The 17,499-nt window shown below is 40.6% G+C and overlaps 1 protein-coding gene across 1 annotated transcript in view; it reads left to right on the top strand.

Annotated features, from left to right (window-relative positions):
• Positions 1 to 17,499, top strand: part of ass1 (argininosuccinate synthase 1) — a 25,938-nt gene that overhangs the window by 2,765 nt on the left and 5,674 nt on the right. The window contains exons 3-12 of the mRNA XM_010780572.1: positions 723 to 791; positions 1,460 to 1,648; positions 3,195 to 3,251; positions 3,362 to 3,436; positions 4,342 to 4,412; positions 4,490 to 4,520; positions 9,741 to 9,831; positions 13,288 to 13,372; positions 14,101 to 14,165; positions 16,769 to 16,900. Coding sequence (XP_010778874.1) covers positions 723 to 791; positions 1,460 to 1,648; positions 3,195 to 3,251; positions 3,362 to 3,436; positions 4,342 to 4,412; positions 4,490 to 4,520; positions 9,741 to 9,831; positions 13,288 to 13,372; positions 14,101 to 14,165; positions 16,769 to 16,900 — 865 coding nt within the window. The remainder of the gene's footprint in view (positions 1 to 722; positions 792 to 1,459; positions 1,649 to 3,194; positions 3,252 to 3,361; positions 3,437 to 4,341; positions 4,413 to 4,489; positions 4,521 to 9,740; positions 9,832 to 13,287; positions 13,373 to 14,100; positions 14,166 to 16,768; positions 16,901 to 17,499) is intronic.

Raw genomic sequence — 17,499 nt, 5'->3', positions numbered from 1 at the left:
ATCAGTCAATCCTCACAGTAAATTCAGAGCTAAATCCCAGGTCAAATGCACACTGAAGGCTCTTTGAGCAGCTTTTCTCTCACTGATTGTGCTGTTATGTTAAATGTTTGTTGTTTGTGCTTCATGTATTTTGTCTGGATATTTGTCTGTTGATGTTGGACATGGAGCTGCTGTGACGCAAGTCAAATTTCAGACTTGATCTGAAAAATAAAGTAATATATCGTATGTGACTCATCCTAATGTTCTTGAAAGGTATGATCAGAAAAGCAACGAAATGTACATGATAAAATACTAAAAATATCTAAAGCATAGTAATGTGTTGTCTTAACAGGTAAATGGTCCTTTGTTTAGTGTTCAGCTCAGGAGATCATGCAGCCTCTTCAGGCCCAAAGGTGCTGTGCATGCTTGGTTTCTGTGAGGAGATTGCCTCTACATCTCAACAGACGTGATCTGAATTCTAAGATCATCGATTGACAGAGTTAACACTTGCGCAGTCATGAGCCAAGGTTTATATATGGAGGGCTTGCATGTCATTTCACAGCATTTCTAAACTGAAGTGACTGCACATTGTTCCAGACTCCTGGTACTAGGATGGGTTAAAAGCAGGGAACAAATGTCACTGTGTGCTGTGTGCTCTGCATGTGTGACCATTAAAGAGAGTTTCATCCCTCCCAATTCTATATAGTATTTTTTAATGCGCAATTTAATGTGTGTTCTTCTAGGCCAACATTGGGCAAGATGAAGATTTTGAAGCTGCCCGGAAAAAGGCAGAAAAACTTGGCGCAAAGAAGGTAAGATACAGAATGAAAGATGATGTAACTTTAAAGGATCATCAGTAGTTGAAATCTTCTCACCTTGACTTTTCCAAATTCCCAAAAGTTGTTGGAAAAGAGTCAGTTGATTGTTTCACAAAATGCTGATATGTTTAAGAGGTCCAAACAAGGGACATTTGGGTCCCCTGTAGCTCTAAGGGTGCAACATGTTGGTATTTTCTAGCATTTTTTTATCTAGCATTTCTTTTTTTGTATCTAGCATTCATGTGCTAAAAGCAAACATAGACATAATATGTCAAATTTCAGTTATCCTATCAGATGTCAGAGCTTCCTCATGTGTCATGAGGAAGCTCTGACTTCTGATATTATATGTATGTCATATATATATGATATTGTAACACTAGTAAACAAGTGTATATTGTAACACTAGTAAACAAGTGTTTAAAATGTGGTTTTGAAGGTTCTCTATGGCCTTAAACTGCAATGATATTGAGCAAAACCAAGTTTCCAGCCTCTTCAAATACAATGTCAAAGCATGCTGTTACGAATGGACATCAGTACCTGTCTCTTTGTGGCAAAACAATCAGTTATTTTCTTAGAAGGAAAATATATAAATAATAATTCATTAAGGGGATGAATGGAATCATAAAGCCCTGTTCTGTGCCCTGACTTCCGTTCTTGTGCAGGTTTTCATTGAAGACCTGCGTTCAGAGTTTGTGGAGGACTTCATCTGGCCTGCAGTTCAGGCCAATGCGGTCTACGAGGACCGTTACCTGCTGGGCACGGCGGTCGCACGGCCCTGCATCGGCCGCAGTCAGGTGGAGATCGCACGCAGGGAGGGCGCCCAGTTTGTCTCCCATGGTGCCACTGGAAAGGTAAACCAACCCCCAGACGAGAGACTACACTCTGGAGAAAGGAGGATAAATAATCTGTCAATATGACTAAATCCAAGATCCAAATGACATCTATTTAAAGAATATCGACATAAACTTGCCTTTAGACTAGAGTTTGGACAGATGAGTACAATTGGGGAATGATATGGAAATAAAGACTAGTTTCCTTGACTGCAATTCAAGCTTCAAAATTGTGTTGACAGGCTTTTTGCCAGATCCACAAGCATGCCCCAGCCAGTTTGAATTTTAAACACAAAATAACAGGGTCACTGTCCATAGTCTGGACATGATGTTGAACATTAACTTTTTTAACCAATCTGCAACAGAAGTCCTCCCTCCTCAGAGCCATTTCTGACCTCCTACATTCAGAAACTAAAATAATATTCTCTTAGATTTCCTGCCAATCTAAGACAGATGTTATCATTTAGTGTCTGCATTTTTTCTCTCCTTGCACTGAACCATCAGCTAAATGACATGAGTCACTGCAGCTCAAAGGAAAATGCAAATATGTTTTTTCTGCCTGCCAAACGATTTCTGACTAGTATGAGTCAGGAGTGAGTGAAAAGGTCATAAGCCTGCATCACATTAAATGTTGACTACTTACCCATTGTAATTTCAGTCAATTGTATGGATAGATACCTCTTTTGAAAGAAACAAACACCAATAAGATGTATACATTTCTACAAAGTGTTGTGAAACTAGAATACAATTAAAACAACTGTTTTTTTCTCAACAAGTGTTGAGTCAGTTTCACATATTGTGCACCTAAGAAAACAAATTGCTCTTTAACCAAAAATGTGTTCAGGATGCTTTTATATGGAGTCCTCGAAGTTGTTGTATTTTCTCATACAAAATGACAATATAATAATAGAAGTTAAGGGATGAAAGACGCACAACAATGTAAACCTTTGGTTAAGTTTTCATGACTTATCATCTCTTTCGGTCAGAATAAGCACTTAAAATAGATGTTAGACTAAGGCTCTAATATTTTAATTAAAATGTTATGAACAGTATTAGTATTACACATTGTCAATGAATAAAGGAATCTTCTTTATTTACTTGTTTAATATAACGTTTAATATACAATACCTTTACCAATTTTTTACACTTCTACAGAAATATATTATTGACTGTCATTTGATGAAATGCAGTGTCCACAGTTTTCCTGTAGATGGAGACAGATACCACATCATGCTATACAGACCTCAAATAATTATATGTAACTTTATCACTGCTCAAGCACTGCTGTGCAATACAGCTGAATTCTTAGGCGATTCATCTATTAAATAAAAGTAATCTGCAATTATTAAAAATATATATTTTAGTAATTTTGTACATTTGGTGTTATAATATATATGGGGTTTAGACTGTTAGTTGCACAAAACTGTTATTTGAATTATGACAACTTCAGCGCCTATATGCACACTTTCATTTCCTGTTGTTGATTTTAAACTGTTAATAGAATTTCAGCTGAACACTGTCTCCCATGTGGTACATAACGCTGAGCCTTCGTGTCTGTGCTTTGCAGGGAAATGACCAGATACGTTTTGAGCTCACATGCTACGCCCTCTACCCTGAGGTTAAGGTAGGTGTGCTGTTTTACTGTATGGAGGTTATGGCTGGAACTGTTTGACACAGCATCTCAAAAATGAAAGTGCTGCAGAGGCCGACACTCTCTCCGTCTTTTCTGTGCAGATCATCGCACCGTGGAGGGTCCCCGAGTTCTACAACCGCTTCAAGGGGAGAATAGATCTGATGGACTACGCACAGGTAACTCCATCTGGCTGTTTGTGTCAAATGGAAAAATCTGTTTTTCAGTTCAATGGTATCTAGGGCAGGCAATAGAAAGTCTATAAAATGTCCAAACAGTAGAAAATGTTTTGTTCCACAGAAATATCCAATATGTCACAGATGAAAGTTCAACCTAAAAGTATTACATTTGAAATGTCTCTAAAGCAGGATGATATCTCAGGAGCATAATAAGAAAAGAAAAGCAGTGATTACAGAAATATGGGTGCTGCATTTTATTGTAAAAAAAGCCCTAAAATATATTTATTGTTTCAATTTATTCCATTCTCAAATACTCTCATGTCCTTATTTTACATCTGTATGGAGCGTTCCTCATGTTATGTTTTTTTTCAATCCTTTTTTTAAAAGATTGATTGTTTCATCCATGCTCTCTACTTTCATTTCATTTCAAACCCATGATTATTAACATTTAACTAAACCACTCTCAGATTTATATTATTTTGACCATGTATGCAATCCTTTGCACACGGCTCATATGTCCCCATTAGATTGTGGTTTTTCCCCACTAGAGGGTGGTCATGGTGTTTTAGTGAACACCACTCTTTTGTTGGAGAACTGATATCTCACAATCTTAAAACACTACATTCTTGACTTTCCCTTTGAACATACCAAACATATCATTCTTGGTTGATTGTTTTTGCTCTTTTCACTGCCGTCTCTTTAAGACAAAAGCAGTGTGAGGAAAACAATGCAATTTAGTTTCACAGCATGCCAAAAACCAGCCAGTTTGCTTGGTTCCTTGTATTCTCAGATTTCTGACAGGCAGGTATAGCCCTGATTTATAGTTTCTTACCTTTATGTACTTTTAGCTTTCAGGTATGTAACAGTGTTTAAATGAACAACTCTCTCTCTATGTCAAACTCTAGAAACATGGCATCCCTGTGCCGGTCACTCTTCAGGCACCATGGAGCATGGATGCCAACCTGATGCATATAAGGTGGGTAGGAGTCTTCCGTTTCTATATTACTTTTTTATTCAATCAGAAATAATAGACTAAATAATCTTTTTCTACAGCTATGAGTCCGGCATCCTGGAGAATCCAAAGGTAAGACCACTTCCTAATGGCATGACAATACATTTCTGATTCCTTTCCTTAGTCCTATACTATTAGGTATTACTTTTGTCCTTCTTTTTGCCCCTTCTTTAATGAGTGTGCTGATATAATACTTTAAGAAACAGACACATTTAATGTAATAAAACAAAAGGTCTGGTTAAATTCCAGGAAAGTCACTTTAAATACCATATTTTTGTTTCGCAGAAATGTATGCTCAATGACATTTCTGACTTTTATCGAAACTGTTTAATTTTAATCTAAATCACTGATCCCATCATACAAGAACCTGCAAAAACGAATTGAAGCCATTAGCACTATTTTTACAGGTGAAAAAAAGATGTACACCCAAAAAGTTCAAGATAAAATGTCTTGAGGCTCTGCATAAACATCTGGACAGTCGATGTACACAAAACATTCATCAGCCCTTGAAGAATAGATTTTAGTATTGGTACAGTTTGCTATATAGTACAGTAAATATTTACAGTCTCACACACACATAATGTCAACAACAAACAACATATATATTTGTTTCACCCTTTTTGGAGTAACGTTAAAAATAACACAGCAGCACTGTTACGGTCCCTTCTGCTGACCCATGCCACCCCCACCAGAGACAAACACAACACTCTCTCCCACAGTGCCATGGGTGAATCAGAGTTTGATCTCTGCTGGGGTCACAGGTCAGCGCAGTACATACAGGTTGCCCCCGATGACCCCCAAAGCTCGCATCCCTTGGTCGCTGTGTCTGTGTCTCTGTCTCTCCTCACCCCGGGTCCTCGCCGGGCCCTGGGAAGAGCCTGGGACACACAGACACTGACTTGTCGTCAGCAACGCTTCGACTAATTCCCGATTTCATGGGAGCCGGGGAGGGGGAAGGGTTAGGGCGTTGCGCCCAGCTGGGGCCTCCTGAGTTCCAGCCCCAACTCCTCGGGACCTCATTGTTCCACTGGTTGCGCCGCCGCGGGCTGCGACGTGGGAGGGGAGCCATTTCATCGTGACACCGTGACACCAAAATGTCACCAGTAACAGTAAAGTACAAAGGCAGCGCGCCAGACAGATGAGTCCCCAATGGACGGGGTGTCACAAGGAGGCGAGGGGTCCCACTCTGTTGGAGTGGAGATGCAGGGGCAGGGCACTGTAACTCACAGACCTCTATCTCTCTCTTTCTCTGTCCCTTTCCCACCCCTCCGCTGCCTCTTTAGTGGTCGGCCTGTGGAGAAATGTTTTGAAAAGAATGAGGCGAACCGGCTCAATGGCATAGCGATGTATGATGACAGTATTGTGTAACTGATTTCATTCAGGGGTTTTGTGTTGGACCATTTACTCCAATATTGAATCGATTAATGGCATTAAATTCAATGAAATATTTATGGTCCATGGGTCCATAGTGATAAAAGGATTTGAATACATTACACAGGGGCAGGGCACAACATTCTATTTGGAACTTTGAAACAAGCTGGGATTATTGAGTAATTTTTAGCAGCCAAAATCTCTGGGGGCACGTCCCCCTCTGGTAATTGGACTTTTTCCAAGTTTGTTAATTAGGGTCAGAGTACATCAACATCACACTAACAACAACAACAACATCTTAATATAATTCTTAGGTTAAATATCTATTTACATGGTTTTAAAAGCAGGTTATTAATGCAAATGTAAAAAACCGAGAATTTCTCACCCAACTCAAACCAACATGACAGATTCTGATTGACCCACGGGGTCATCTTGTTCTAAGTATCTCCTCTCTGTATCAGCCTGTCTCTCCTCCAGTTACAGCCCTTAAGGCACAGGGTGGACCTCAACTATTCAAACCCAACAACGTACAAAGGCCCCTCTCTGCTCAACACAGTCAGATTAGGAAATGTCCAAATGGTCGCTCATATGTTCTCCTGTAGATAAGATTCAGCAGAGTTCAGGTTACTCTATGATTAACACTGTATCCTTCCTGATAACCCTGGAGCACCTTGCCTGTAGCACAATGGCCTGGTGACTTTTTTTATTAACTCACCCCCATCTGGCAGCATTAACCTATGTGAAGACATGTGCCCAGGGCAACTGGTGTTATCATGTGTAGAATAGAGGTTGTCGTAAATACAATGTATCACACTTAAAATGTCCTCAATCTATCTGTTCTTGTTTGAACCATTAAAGCAATATTGCAAAACAGTTAGAAGGACTACTTTATGGATATACTGCATTTAAAGGATTTTGATTTGTAATGTTATATTTAATTAACAGGATTATTTGGAGTTATCTTTCTATTTTTGCTCAATTGAATTCCAACTCATATTAGGATTCATACCCGGCATTGCATTGTAAAATGCTTAATTCCGCCATTGAAGATTTAACCCATATCATCCATCCGTAGGTCATTATAGTACTGTCTAGGCATTTTATAGACATGTCTCTTCATTTCTTATGTTGAGGTATTCATCAGATTTGATCAGCAATTTGTTAGCAGTTTTCTCCCCATACTTCCTCCACACATGAGCAGTCAGGGCCCAGCCTGAGGCAGCCTGACACTCGTCCTGAGTCATTAAAACATCACCTCAGTCTTAATTATAGCCTGTGTCAGTGGGCTTCCTCGGGCCCACCGCGCTCTTTGATCAGGGAGCTGATGGGCCGCTGCTCGTGTTGATTAGGAGTAAAGGAGCGTGACGCCTCTCCTCCGCTCACCTAGAGGAAATGAAATCTTGTTTTCTGCTGGCCGCATGGCTGGCTGGAAAGAAGGACAGACATAGGATGCCTGTAGGGGAAGGAAGTGGGCTTGTAGGTGTATGTGTGCTTTGAAGCAAGGAGGTCAGTGTTTGTAATCGGCCTTCGCTGCCCTCAGGTGTGATTGGTCTGACCTGTTATACTTAGACCGCGCTACCTGCGTCCAACTCGCTATCTCTATAGCTTTGCTTCAATGTAAAGGTGCCTGTTATCCTCATTCAATTCATCCGAGGACATAGCATTAACCAAAACAACCGTGGTGTTAAGAATGTGATGTCTCTTCAGTATGCGTATATTGGTTTATCCTTGTCTCAATTTACCATGTTTGCATTTGAAAGACAATGACAGACTTGAAACATGGTGATTTAAGTGTAATTTCCAAATCATTGCGCCAAATAGGTTTTCGCCATCCTCTTCTCTTCTATCGCCCTCTCAACTCTCCGCTTCTTTCCTCCCCCTCTCCCTCCTGCCACCTCTCCCTCTTTTGGCTCTGTTGGTTTCGATTGAAAACCAATGAGGCAACTAATATGTGGAAAGATAGAAATGTACTTGCTTTAAGTTCATGCGTCAGCCCTCTTCTTTGCTGTATGGGCCACGTTTAGCACAACAATATGGCAGGAGCAAAGACTGCCAAAGGAGCTGCTCAGCGCTACATGATGGTGAGCTTCATGCCCCATTTCCCACCAATACCCCCCGCCCCCGCCCTCTCTGTCTCTACCTTTTCCACTCTTTCAGGACCATGGCTTTGGGACAGGTCCACCTGCAGGGGGTTTGAATTGAAATGCATTGATCTCTGGCTCACTGGAAACAAGCCTATTCCCTTTTTTTTTCTTTGTATCCAATAGTCCAAGAGTAAGTTTGAGCTCTCTTGGTTAGCGCATGCATGAGTTTTCAAGCGTTCCTCAGCCAGAAGCATGACTTTATAGATTTTAACTTTGTTTTTAATTCAACAAGTGGAATTTGTTCTAAAATTAGACTTCTATCTAAGCCATGCAGTTAAGTAGTAAATGATTTTGTGCAACAGAGTCAAATAGGTTATAAACTAAAACTGGAAATTAATTTTAATTCTTTCTTAACCAGAAATCGAGATATTCTTTCATTAAAAGCTTAAAGAAAAAGTGGTTGTTTAGGTGCTATCTGTATTTTGCAGAAATACTTAATCTTGGCCTGCTTGTTTAAGAAGTGCATAACATGTCAAAAAACATAAAAAATAATAAACACTTTTCAATTGTTTTTCATAAGTTAGCAACACATACAGACAAGGCTAATATGCACTGTGTTTTATTTGAAGATTGGAAATGTTAACTGTTGGTTTACAAGCAGCCTCCACAGGAACTATATACTTTCACATTCTCCAGTATTTAAAATTCAGTCCATCGTCCTCCCCCTCAAAGTATGCATCAAAAGGCTTTTTAGGGGAGTCATTTCACCCCTCTCCTGTTCACTCTCATTTGGCATCTTTCAGGGCATTGAGGCAGAAAATAAAGGAGAGGAAGACGGGCGCCTTCCCAGTCAATTTTGGTGTTTAGTTAAAAGGAAGGAAAGTGATTGCTCTGCTCGTTTTCTCTTCACTCACAGGCGACGAGCCGATGCCGATTAGTTATTGTATGATGATTTAGTGTCTGGTAAAGCTTTCCATTTAAATGCACCCAGTAGTTATTTTGCATAGTCCCCCTGCAATTTGCCTCAGCTCAGGAGACATTGGCCATCGCCTTGTCCTAATGCTGTGTAATTGTTGGAGGGCCACATCGCTGGGCGGACACGTCAGACTGCCACGCTCTTTTAGGTCCCAACGCTGACTTACTGCAATCTTTACTGGCTCCCACCATCTGGAAAAACAACAAACATCTGTCACCCAGGACAACTTTAGTGGATTTAGGGTGTGGAGTTTGCTGCGTGATGCCCATGTTCAACATTTGTCATTTGAAATAGAATAAAAGGGAAATGTCAGTCAGAAAATCAAAACTGGAAAACTGGAAGACAAGAGAAAGTGAAAGCATGTAGGCAACAAAGGTACATGATAGAATCAGATCTAAGATTTTCACAGACAGGCAGAATAATATTGAGAACAAATAGGTTCCTTTTATATTATCAGGTGTGATTTGACTTGTCAAGTGTTCACTATTCTCGTGGATAGGAGTCATTTCTTTCTTTTGCCCTTTCTCTTTCTCGCTGCCTCCCACTTTACCCCGTCTTCCCCCTGTGGTGAAGGGCCTCGCAGGGAAAATGAATCAAATAGAGGAGAAAAATGGAACATTGATTTTCTTTTCCTTTTTTTTTTCCGTCCCCACTCAACTCTTGATGGTGTTTTCAGGTTTCCCTTTTTTCACGCATCATGCTCTCTTTTCTTCTCTCGCTATGTCTGGAGTTGTCCGTTATCACCTCACACAATAGTCTCCCCATCCGCACTTAGATGAGGTCTCAGAAGGTCTGCGTTATTCATCAAGGGGAATCAAGTGTGTGAAATAGAGTGAGTGTGTGTCTTTGTGTGTGTTTCAGAGCAATGCTCCGGCTGACCTGTACCTGATGACCAAGAACCCAGAAGAGTCTCCCAACACCCCCGATGTACTTGAGATAGAGTTCAGCAACGGTTTGTGCTTCGTACACGGTTCACCTGTTGATATCTGTCAGCCTTAACCTTATCACCTTGACAGTTTTTAAAAACCTAATGCCAAAAAATATCTAATATATACAAAATGCGTTTTTTAATTCCCTTTTATATATAAGAAAGATCTGCAACACAATTAAGTAGAACAATTTAAAACATCTGGAATATAATCGGCCTTATATTTGTGAAATTGATTTAGTGTTTGTCTGCTTAATGCAACCTGGTCTCTTGCATTTGAGCTTGCAATATGTCCGATTTTAGGTCAAATTAATTTGCAATCAGATTAGTTGATTACATTTGATTGGCTGCAATAGGCTGTTTCCTATTATAGGTTTACTTTGCATGATTTGTTTATCTAATTATCAGCTCTGAACTTCTCTGTTGCATCAATGAGATACAGGGTCCATCCTCACTCAGGGTCCACGTTCTTCCTTATTACTTAACATTGGTGTTTATGGCCGCAGGGCTACAGCTCTCACACTGACCCTGTTGCACTTTATCACCCTTCCTGACCACCCAGACTTATCCTCAACCCTTCACAGCATTACTCGATCCAAAGCTGCCATGTTTAGCTCCAGGGCACACACAGGCCGGAAGCATTAACTCCAGCTAATACACCAAGCCCTGAGGGGCCAGAGAAACGCTCATTAGATATATTGCCAAGAGGGCCGAGCTGAATGGTGGAAAGTGTCACATGCTTGCGTAAAGAGTAAATGGCAAGAAACATCCCAGCCTGGGGCAAATGGCACAGATGTCCCTTCATTCCTGGTCACTAGTGGAAGCTGCAGATCACTAACTTCAATCGGAGGAGAGACACTAGCTCCTCTGATCATATTGACTTAATGGGTAGCTTTTATGAGCTGTAATATAAGGGAAGTTCAGAAGGTTGGCAGGAGAGTTGGTGGGAACATTTGTGACCACTTAAGCTGCTGAAAGTGACGATTTAAAATGCCATTGAGAAGTCAATATGTATCTGCACTGAAACGGTGTTCTGAATATTTTCCTTGGGAAACTGGTAAAGTGTTAGCAGTTTCTCAAAGAAACAAGTAGGTTGGTGTCAGTTCAGCTGGAGGTGAGATATGCTTTTGTCAAACAGAGATGCAGTAGTAAATCGAGTCTGCTTTCGCGGGTTCTTTGCAGGCCTGCGCTACGTTTTCACACATATTCTCTGTGCCTTTTATTGAGCACTCTATGACAAAAGCTGTTTTAGTTGTCCACACAAAGGCCCGAGCCTACTCCTCCCTCTGAGCACAAGATCAGCACAAGAATGTTTCATTTCATTCCCCCTCCCACCTTTTCATCCCTGCCTTTCTCACCAAAGTTTTCTCACTGATTAAAAAAGAATATTTAACGACAGGAACCTTTTCCCCCGTCAAACACTCCATTCCCAGATTCTCTCCCTATTTTAAGAAGGAAAAGAAAAAATCATCCCTCCCTCTTTTCATACCAAAGAAGCATAGAGGAAAAAGAGACAGAGAGGAAAAATGTAAAGCAGTAATTTTTCCTACAACTGTGTCTGTGCTCCCATTGTCTGCACTGTTAGGCTGCGAAAAAACTGAAGAAAAGGATCACGGAGAGAGAAAAAGAGCCCTCAGTGAATGATCGAACCCGTATGATGGCGAGAGTGAGCAAAAAGAGAGCGCAGGGACGAAAGGCCAGCCCCTACACTCCCACGTTCAGACACTTAATTTATTTGAACTTTTAATCTAATTATTAGGTATCTGGGAGGGGGTGCAGTTTTGATAATGCACCATCCACACTGCCCTCTCCTGCACTGGGAGGTAGGTTTTTCTTCTGCCATGGGAGCAAGCACGATTCCCGCGATATGAGAATGGGCCATTAACAAAGCCCTTGTCTGAAAAAATGTGTCAAGTCCTTCACGTGTCATTCCTATCAAAGCTTTGTAAGCGCCGGTTGAAAGGCCAACAGAAGTGCTGCTCTTCACCTCAAAGCTGTGTGACTGACAACTGCAGGCATGCTAAAGTGTGTGTGTATAGGAATGAGCACTGTGTGGACGAAGAGGGAATATCAGCAGATCTTATCCTCTTCTTGTGTAGTGCGCACATGGTTATATTCCCTTCTCACACACTAGGACACACAGCCATGTCTCGTGTTTGTTTCCTCGCCTCCACCTTTGGCCCCATGTTGCTCATTGAAGGCCATGAATAAGCAGGTCCATGACAGTGATTGATGTGTACTTGGTTTAAGAGGCTTTAGAGAGGAAGTGTGTGGATTGAGCGTGGGTGTTTAAAGGAAAAGAAAATGTGTGTGTGTTTGAGACATGATACCAGGTAGATGGATGATGATGAATCTGCAACTTGTTGTTTTTTTTTTGTCTCCTGCACATGCGCATGAACACACAAACACCCAGTGGTGCAAAAAATCTCAGCGCTAAGGAGAGTATGGGTAACAAAGCTGCGTGTGTAATTGAATTAGGAAAAGGCCTGCCCACGATTTCACAGCTTTCAAATGAGCTGGGCCTTTGAATTTATTAGCCTTTCTCACCACCTCCTTTTGTGGTGGCTTTTACTTTTAGCTGACAGCTATTGATTTCAGTGGCTGAGATAATGAGCACTTGTCAGCAAATTGTATCAAGTCTTTGCGATTTCTTTATTTTATAATTGGTTTCTTAAAAGCCTTTTCACAAACTGGTCGATTAACTGTTCCTGTCAGGTATCAATTTAGATTCGTGCGGATTATTTGTCGATTTTATTATCCGATATAATTGGAAATCTCTTTGGGCTTGCACTATTTTTAATTGTGTTTTTTTTATATTTATTTTTGTATGTCTTGTAAATTGCATTGTTGAGGAACCTCCAATCTAAGTTTTTCATGAATAACATAATTACACCGTAGTTTTGTATGTTATGACAATAAGCCTTTGAATCTTGAATGAATCTTTGGGTGCTGCATTACTTGGAGATTAGCCTGTAGACTTCTGTTCTTGTTTGGAATTTGATCATACAAATGCATACAGGTGTGTTTGTTTTTCTTCCAAAAAAGCCCAAAAGGACCATGACAGCTCTGTGTTTAAAGGCTATATTTATGAAACATTGATATCATATCTACAAACTGAATTACTGGACAAAATACATTTTTATTTTCAAATCAAAATACACATTTCTTTTAACTTACAAATATAAGAAGAACATGTTACATTAATTGCTGTTTCAGTTTTTGAATCTTTAACATCAAATTATGATTTGAATTTATTTCTATTAGATAGGAAAAATGCAATAAACTTTGTTCCAATGCAGAGCTTGAAACTGATGCTAATGTTCTACTTTTCTTCCTGCCAGTTAGATTGTGACATGGTTTTATTGAATTCTTAACACTATCCCAAAGATGGGTTCCAAATGAAATTCAATTAATTCAGGGCAAAGATTATAAATGAGAAACAAATGAATTGTAATATAATAAATATTGTTTCCCCTTTAGGAGTGCCTGTGAAGGTGACCAATGTGAAGGAGAGCACATCAAAGGACTCACCCCTGGATATCTTCTCATACCTCAATGAGATTGGGTAAGCCTTTTTTTGTGTTATCATTAAAGCTTTTATTTGAAAGCACCTTTACCTTCCACGTATGATTTGTTTACTATGTTTATGTAAGTGTCCCCAGAGGTGGAGCAGTGGTTAAGCGCACCACATCTGGAATCAAGTGTGTCTGTCGCTGCTGGTCTGGGATCAGATCCCAGCAGAGCTTTCCCTCCCCTGTCTCCTCCACTCTGTCTCACTCTCTGTCGACATAAATAAAAAGTACTGAAGGTCAGCCGTCTGAGGAGATATATGTGATCTACCCCGTTAGAAGCTCATTGCAGATGAGGGCTTTTTGGGGGAAATTGTCATTAACTTTATACATTGTAATTGATTTTATAAGGCATCTGTTTAAGTTAAAGTTGCTTCTTCATTACATGCATCGAAAACTAAATTGTAACATGTATTACGTCGAATAAATGTGTTTAGTCAAGGGATTATTTATTTTTTAGCTTTGCTATTCTAAATATCATATTTTAGGAAAGTAGATGATGAACAAAACAGATGCAAAAGCTTCTTCTTATCACTATACCAATGATGCTCATAGGTGTTTGGACATTTCACTAAGACAATTATTAAAATAAGGGTGTGATTTATTTTTTATTTTCTCTGTATTCATTGGAATTTGTAATTATATATTGTGTATAAAGAGATAATTATGTTTGAATCTAGCAGGTTTTTCTCCACTGAAATGTGTATGGCCCTCCTTCTCTTAGTGGAAAACATGGCGTGGGTCGGATTGACATTGTAGAGAACCGTTTCATTGGCATGAAGTCCAGAGGTATGGAATTAAACATTTATATTTATTTTCAACTGTCTAGGTAATGATATATTTTTTTCTGTATACAAATCAGCCTGACAGGTGCACATAGACAAACAGTGATATACGCTGTAATATGCAGGGAGACATATTGGCACTTTCTCTGAAAAATGACTGAATATTTTAATTCTACATCTATTCAAAAGCTTTCCTTTCAGTGTCTGTCCAGGGCTTTCATGCAATTTGCAGTTATTTTACATGAGTGCTTTTTGTCACACCTGCTTTTCCACTTCCATTAAAGCGGGCCGGATGAAAATCACACTCTCCTTCAAGGAAAGGTTTTTCTCTGGTTCACCTGGAATAAAAGCCACTGAAGTTATTTTCCTTCTCTTATGCATGCACAAACATACAGAAAACACCCACACTGGGAACAAGATAACGGCACACACGCTTCACTGGATACACACAAATACACAGTGGATCACGTATGTGCACATGCAGTCGCACAGGGAGGTTTCTGTCTCTTTATCTCTGGTGTCAACAGGCAACTTGAAAAGCTCCTTTGTTAGATCTCTACATGTGTTACTGCAGCTAATGCACGAGGGCAGTGAGCTGTCCTGGCCTTGCATGACGCACACCCCCCCCCCCCCATATGTTTTATGATTGGCAAATTGACTGGCCAACAGACTTGTAGCTGTGGCGCAACTTGGCAGGTAGAAATTGGAAAATGGGAAGCCCACTTTTCTCTCCCCTCGACTGAACAAAAGATCAAAGCTTTTTCCTCCACTGAAGCAGTAGGAAGAGGTGGAGCACAAGGTGTCCAAGTGGTTGAATAACTACCATCAAGTGTACATGTTGGTCTCCTCTGGACTGGCAGTCTTGTTAGCACAATAGATGATGGGAGGGATTGAATGGGCACATGTCATACCTATTTGTGTTGGTTCATTTTTATTTGTGTGGGGTCAGGGAGGCGGGGGGGTTTGAAATGGTTTGTCAAGAATGTTGTCACTGTGCTACAAAACATTCAACAGCCTGTGTGTCAGACTAACATTTCCCACCTGTCACAGTGCTGTCATGCCTTTGACCTCTGCACCGGTGATGGCGTTAGCGGAGGTGCACCTATCAAAAGCAGTCGGAAATTGCTGTGTCTCTTAATCATTAACAGGCTGCCTGAAGTCCAGTCCTTGCTACTGTCAAAACTCAAAGACTGATGCACTGAAATCATTCTTACAGCCCCAAAACATTTTAAATGTAGTTTCCATGTATTGACTTTACTCATACAGGAATGTCCCTCCTCTAAATAGCACAGTTTCACTTTAAATTGTACTTAAATCTTCATTTAAAGATATTGATCTGCTTTTTTAAACATGTGTTGCCTGTTTATGATGGACTCTTTGCCCAAGGGTTAAAGGGGATCAGCTCAGATAGAATTCATTTTGACCTGAACCCCTTCAGGCCTGCAGCATGGTTAGCATACCTGCAGTAACCGTATGAAAGAGTTAAAACTCCAAAACCACTGGGGGTGTTGTCTCTTTAAGCTTAACTAAACTGCCACTGTCGGAGCTGGCCCAGATAGCGTTTCATTGTTTGCTCCTCGCTGATAAGCCAGCTCTCTTTTTGGGTACTTAAGCCAAGTTGTGTTGGAGGGCATCTTTAACTGATTTATCTGATAGAGCCAACGGAAATGTCCCTACGTGCCCTCCGTGGCCCTGGATCACTAAAAAGCCACGAGCCGTTCTAGCTCAGGTGGAAACCTTTTGAGGATTTAGACAATTAGCAGCATTGCTAAGCTCTTGGCCGCCAGCATAAAGAAGGTGCTTCTCCATTTTCAGATCAGGAACGCTTTAGGAGTGTTTGGGGTCTTACAGATTTGAGCTGCTTCCCAGATCGGAAGAGATTAAATGGTGTTAATCTGTTTAAATGGCAGAAACACGTTTTAAAGATAATACACCACTCAAATTGTGACATTTAGCTGTCTTTTGTTGGCTTCAAAACTTCTGGTTGGCAGTAAATCCATTTTTATGTGACCATCATTCAAATTGACAGATGATGGGAGAAACCATGTATTGGCTTGGGAAACCTACTCTCAGGTTTTTCACAATTTCAGCCCTGACAAAAATGGATGTCATTGATAAAGCTCCAATTTCTGTTTTCAAATCTGTCAGGGAGCACTTCCACTGCCCCCCTTTTGTTTTAGCTGACATGTGATTGGCAGCTTCATTTCTCCTGCCATCTACCTCATCTTTTCTCCCCTCACCCCTCCCTCCCTGTCCAGAGGGGGTAAATTGCAGGGTAGGCAGAGCCCAGGTCCGGGCTCCAGGCTGGCAGGGGCCTCCTACCCTGTCATTTACAAAGGACAGGCTCATCCATGTTCTGTGAGCGCTGTGAAGGCCTGTCTGTCAGCCGGCTGATTGCTAATAGAGCTTTGTGTCAGAAGAACAGGGCTTGTATTCCTATGAATGGCCTCTGATGATGGCAATGTGGACAGAGGTGCTTGTTGTGATCAAATGAAGTGATGTGGTGGAGGATTATGTGTACTATTTGCTACAATTTCTATAACTTGTGTCTCAAAAACGTGATAGATGATACAACATTTTTTGTATTCTTTTTGTTCTGTTCGTCAGGGATTTATGAAACCCCAGGAGGCACAATTCTGTTCCAGGCTCATTTAGACATTGAGACCTTTACCATGGACAAAGAAGTGCGTCGCATCAAACAGGGCCTCGGGATCAAATTTGCTGAACTCGTCTACAACGGTAAGTCCCTATAATACACGCTCTAATAAGATGGTTTCACTTAATCTGTTGTATGTATTGTCTTTCATTCCCCTCTATCTCTGGCCTCATTGCTTAGTCAGAACTTTAAAGAAGGGCCTGCCGGTATATTTATCTCGGCACAGGTTAAGCTGCGTATACAATGATTGGGCATTACACTTCCACAGTAACTGTCCATAAAGAATTAATATGTTCCTAACTGATTAATTATGCCTTATTGTCATTTGCACCATCTCAATTGTTTGCCTTTACAAAATCGTACGGGTGATCATCACTGGTAATTGTACATGTCAGATATAGAACTAGACCAAGCCTGTATATCAATGTTTGTGTGTAATTCCTGGAATAAGCAACACAAAATTGCAGCACGGATGTGCAGGACATATAAATATCATAAATGTATAAATAGGATATTTAGAAACAGTGTCTCAATTCATCCAGGACACAACATGAGACAAGTTGATTTCTCAACCAGTTTTAGTGGACCGATAGGCAGAAAGACTATCGGCAGACTGAAAGACTTACTGTGTGTGTGTGTATGTCCTCCTGCACTGAGCAATTAGTACTCATCTCAGTCCCAT

The sequence above is a fragment of the Notothenia coriiceps genome, unplaced genomic scaffold, assembly GCF_000735185.1.
Source record: "Notothenia coriiceps isolate Sejong01 unplaced genomic scaffold, NC01 NC01_scaffold00000490, whole genome shotgun sequence".
Lineage (NCBI taxonomy): Eukaryota > Metazoa > Chordata > Actinopteri > Perciformes > Nototheniidae > Notothenia > Notothenia coriiceps.
The sequence above is the reverse complement of the archived record's forward strand: the minus strand, read 5'-3'. Positions and strand labels throughout refer to the sequence as shown.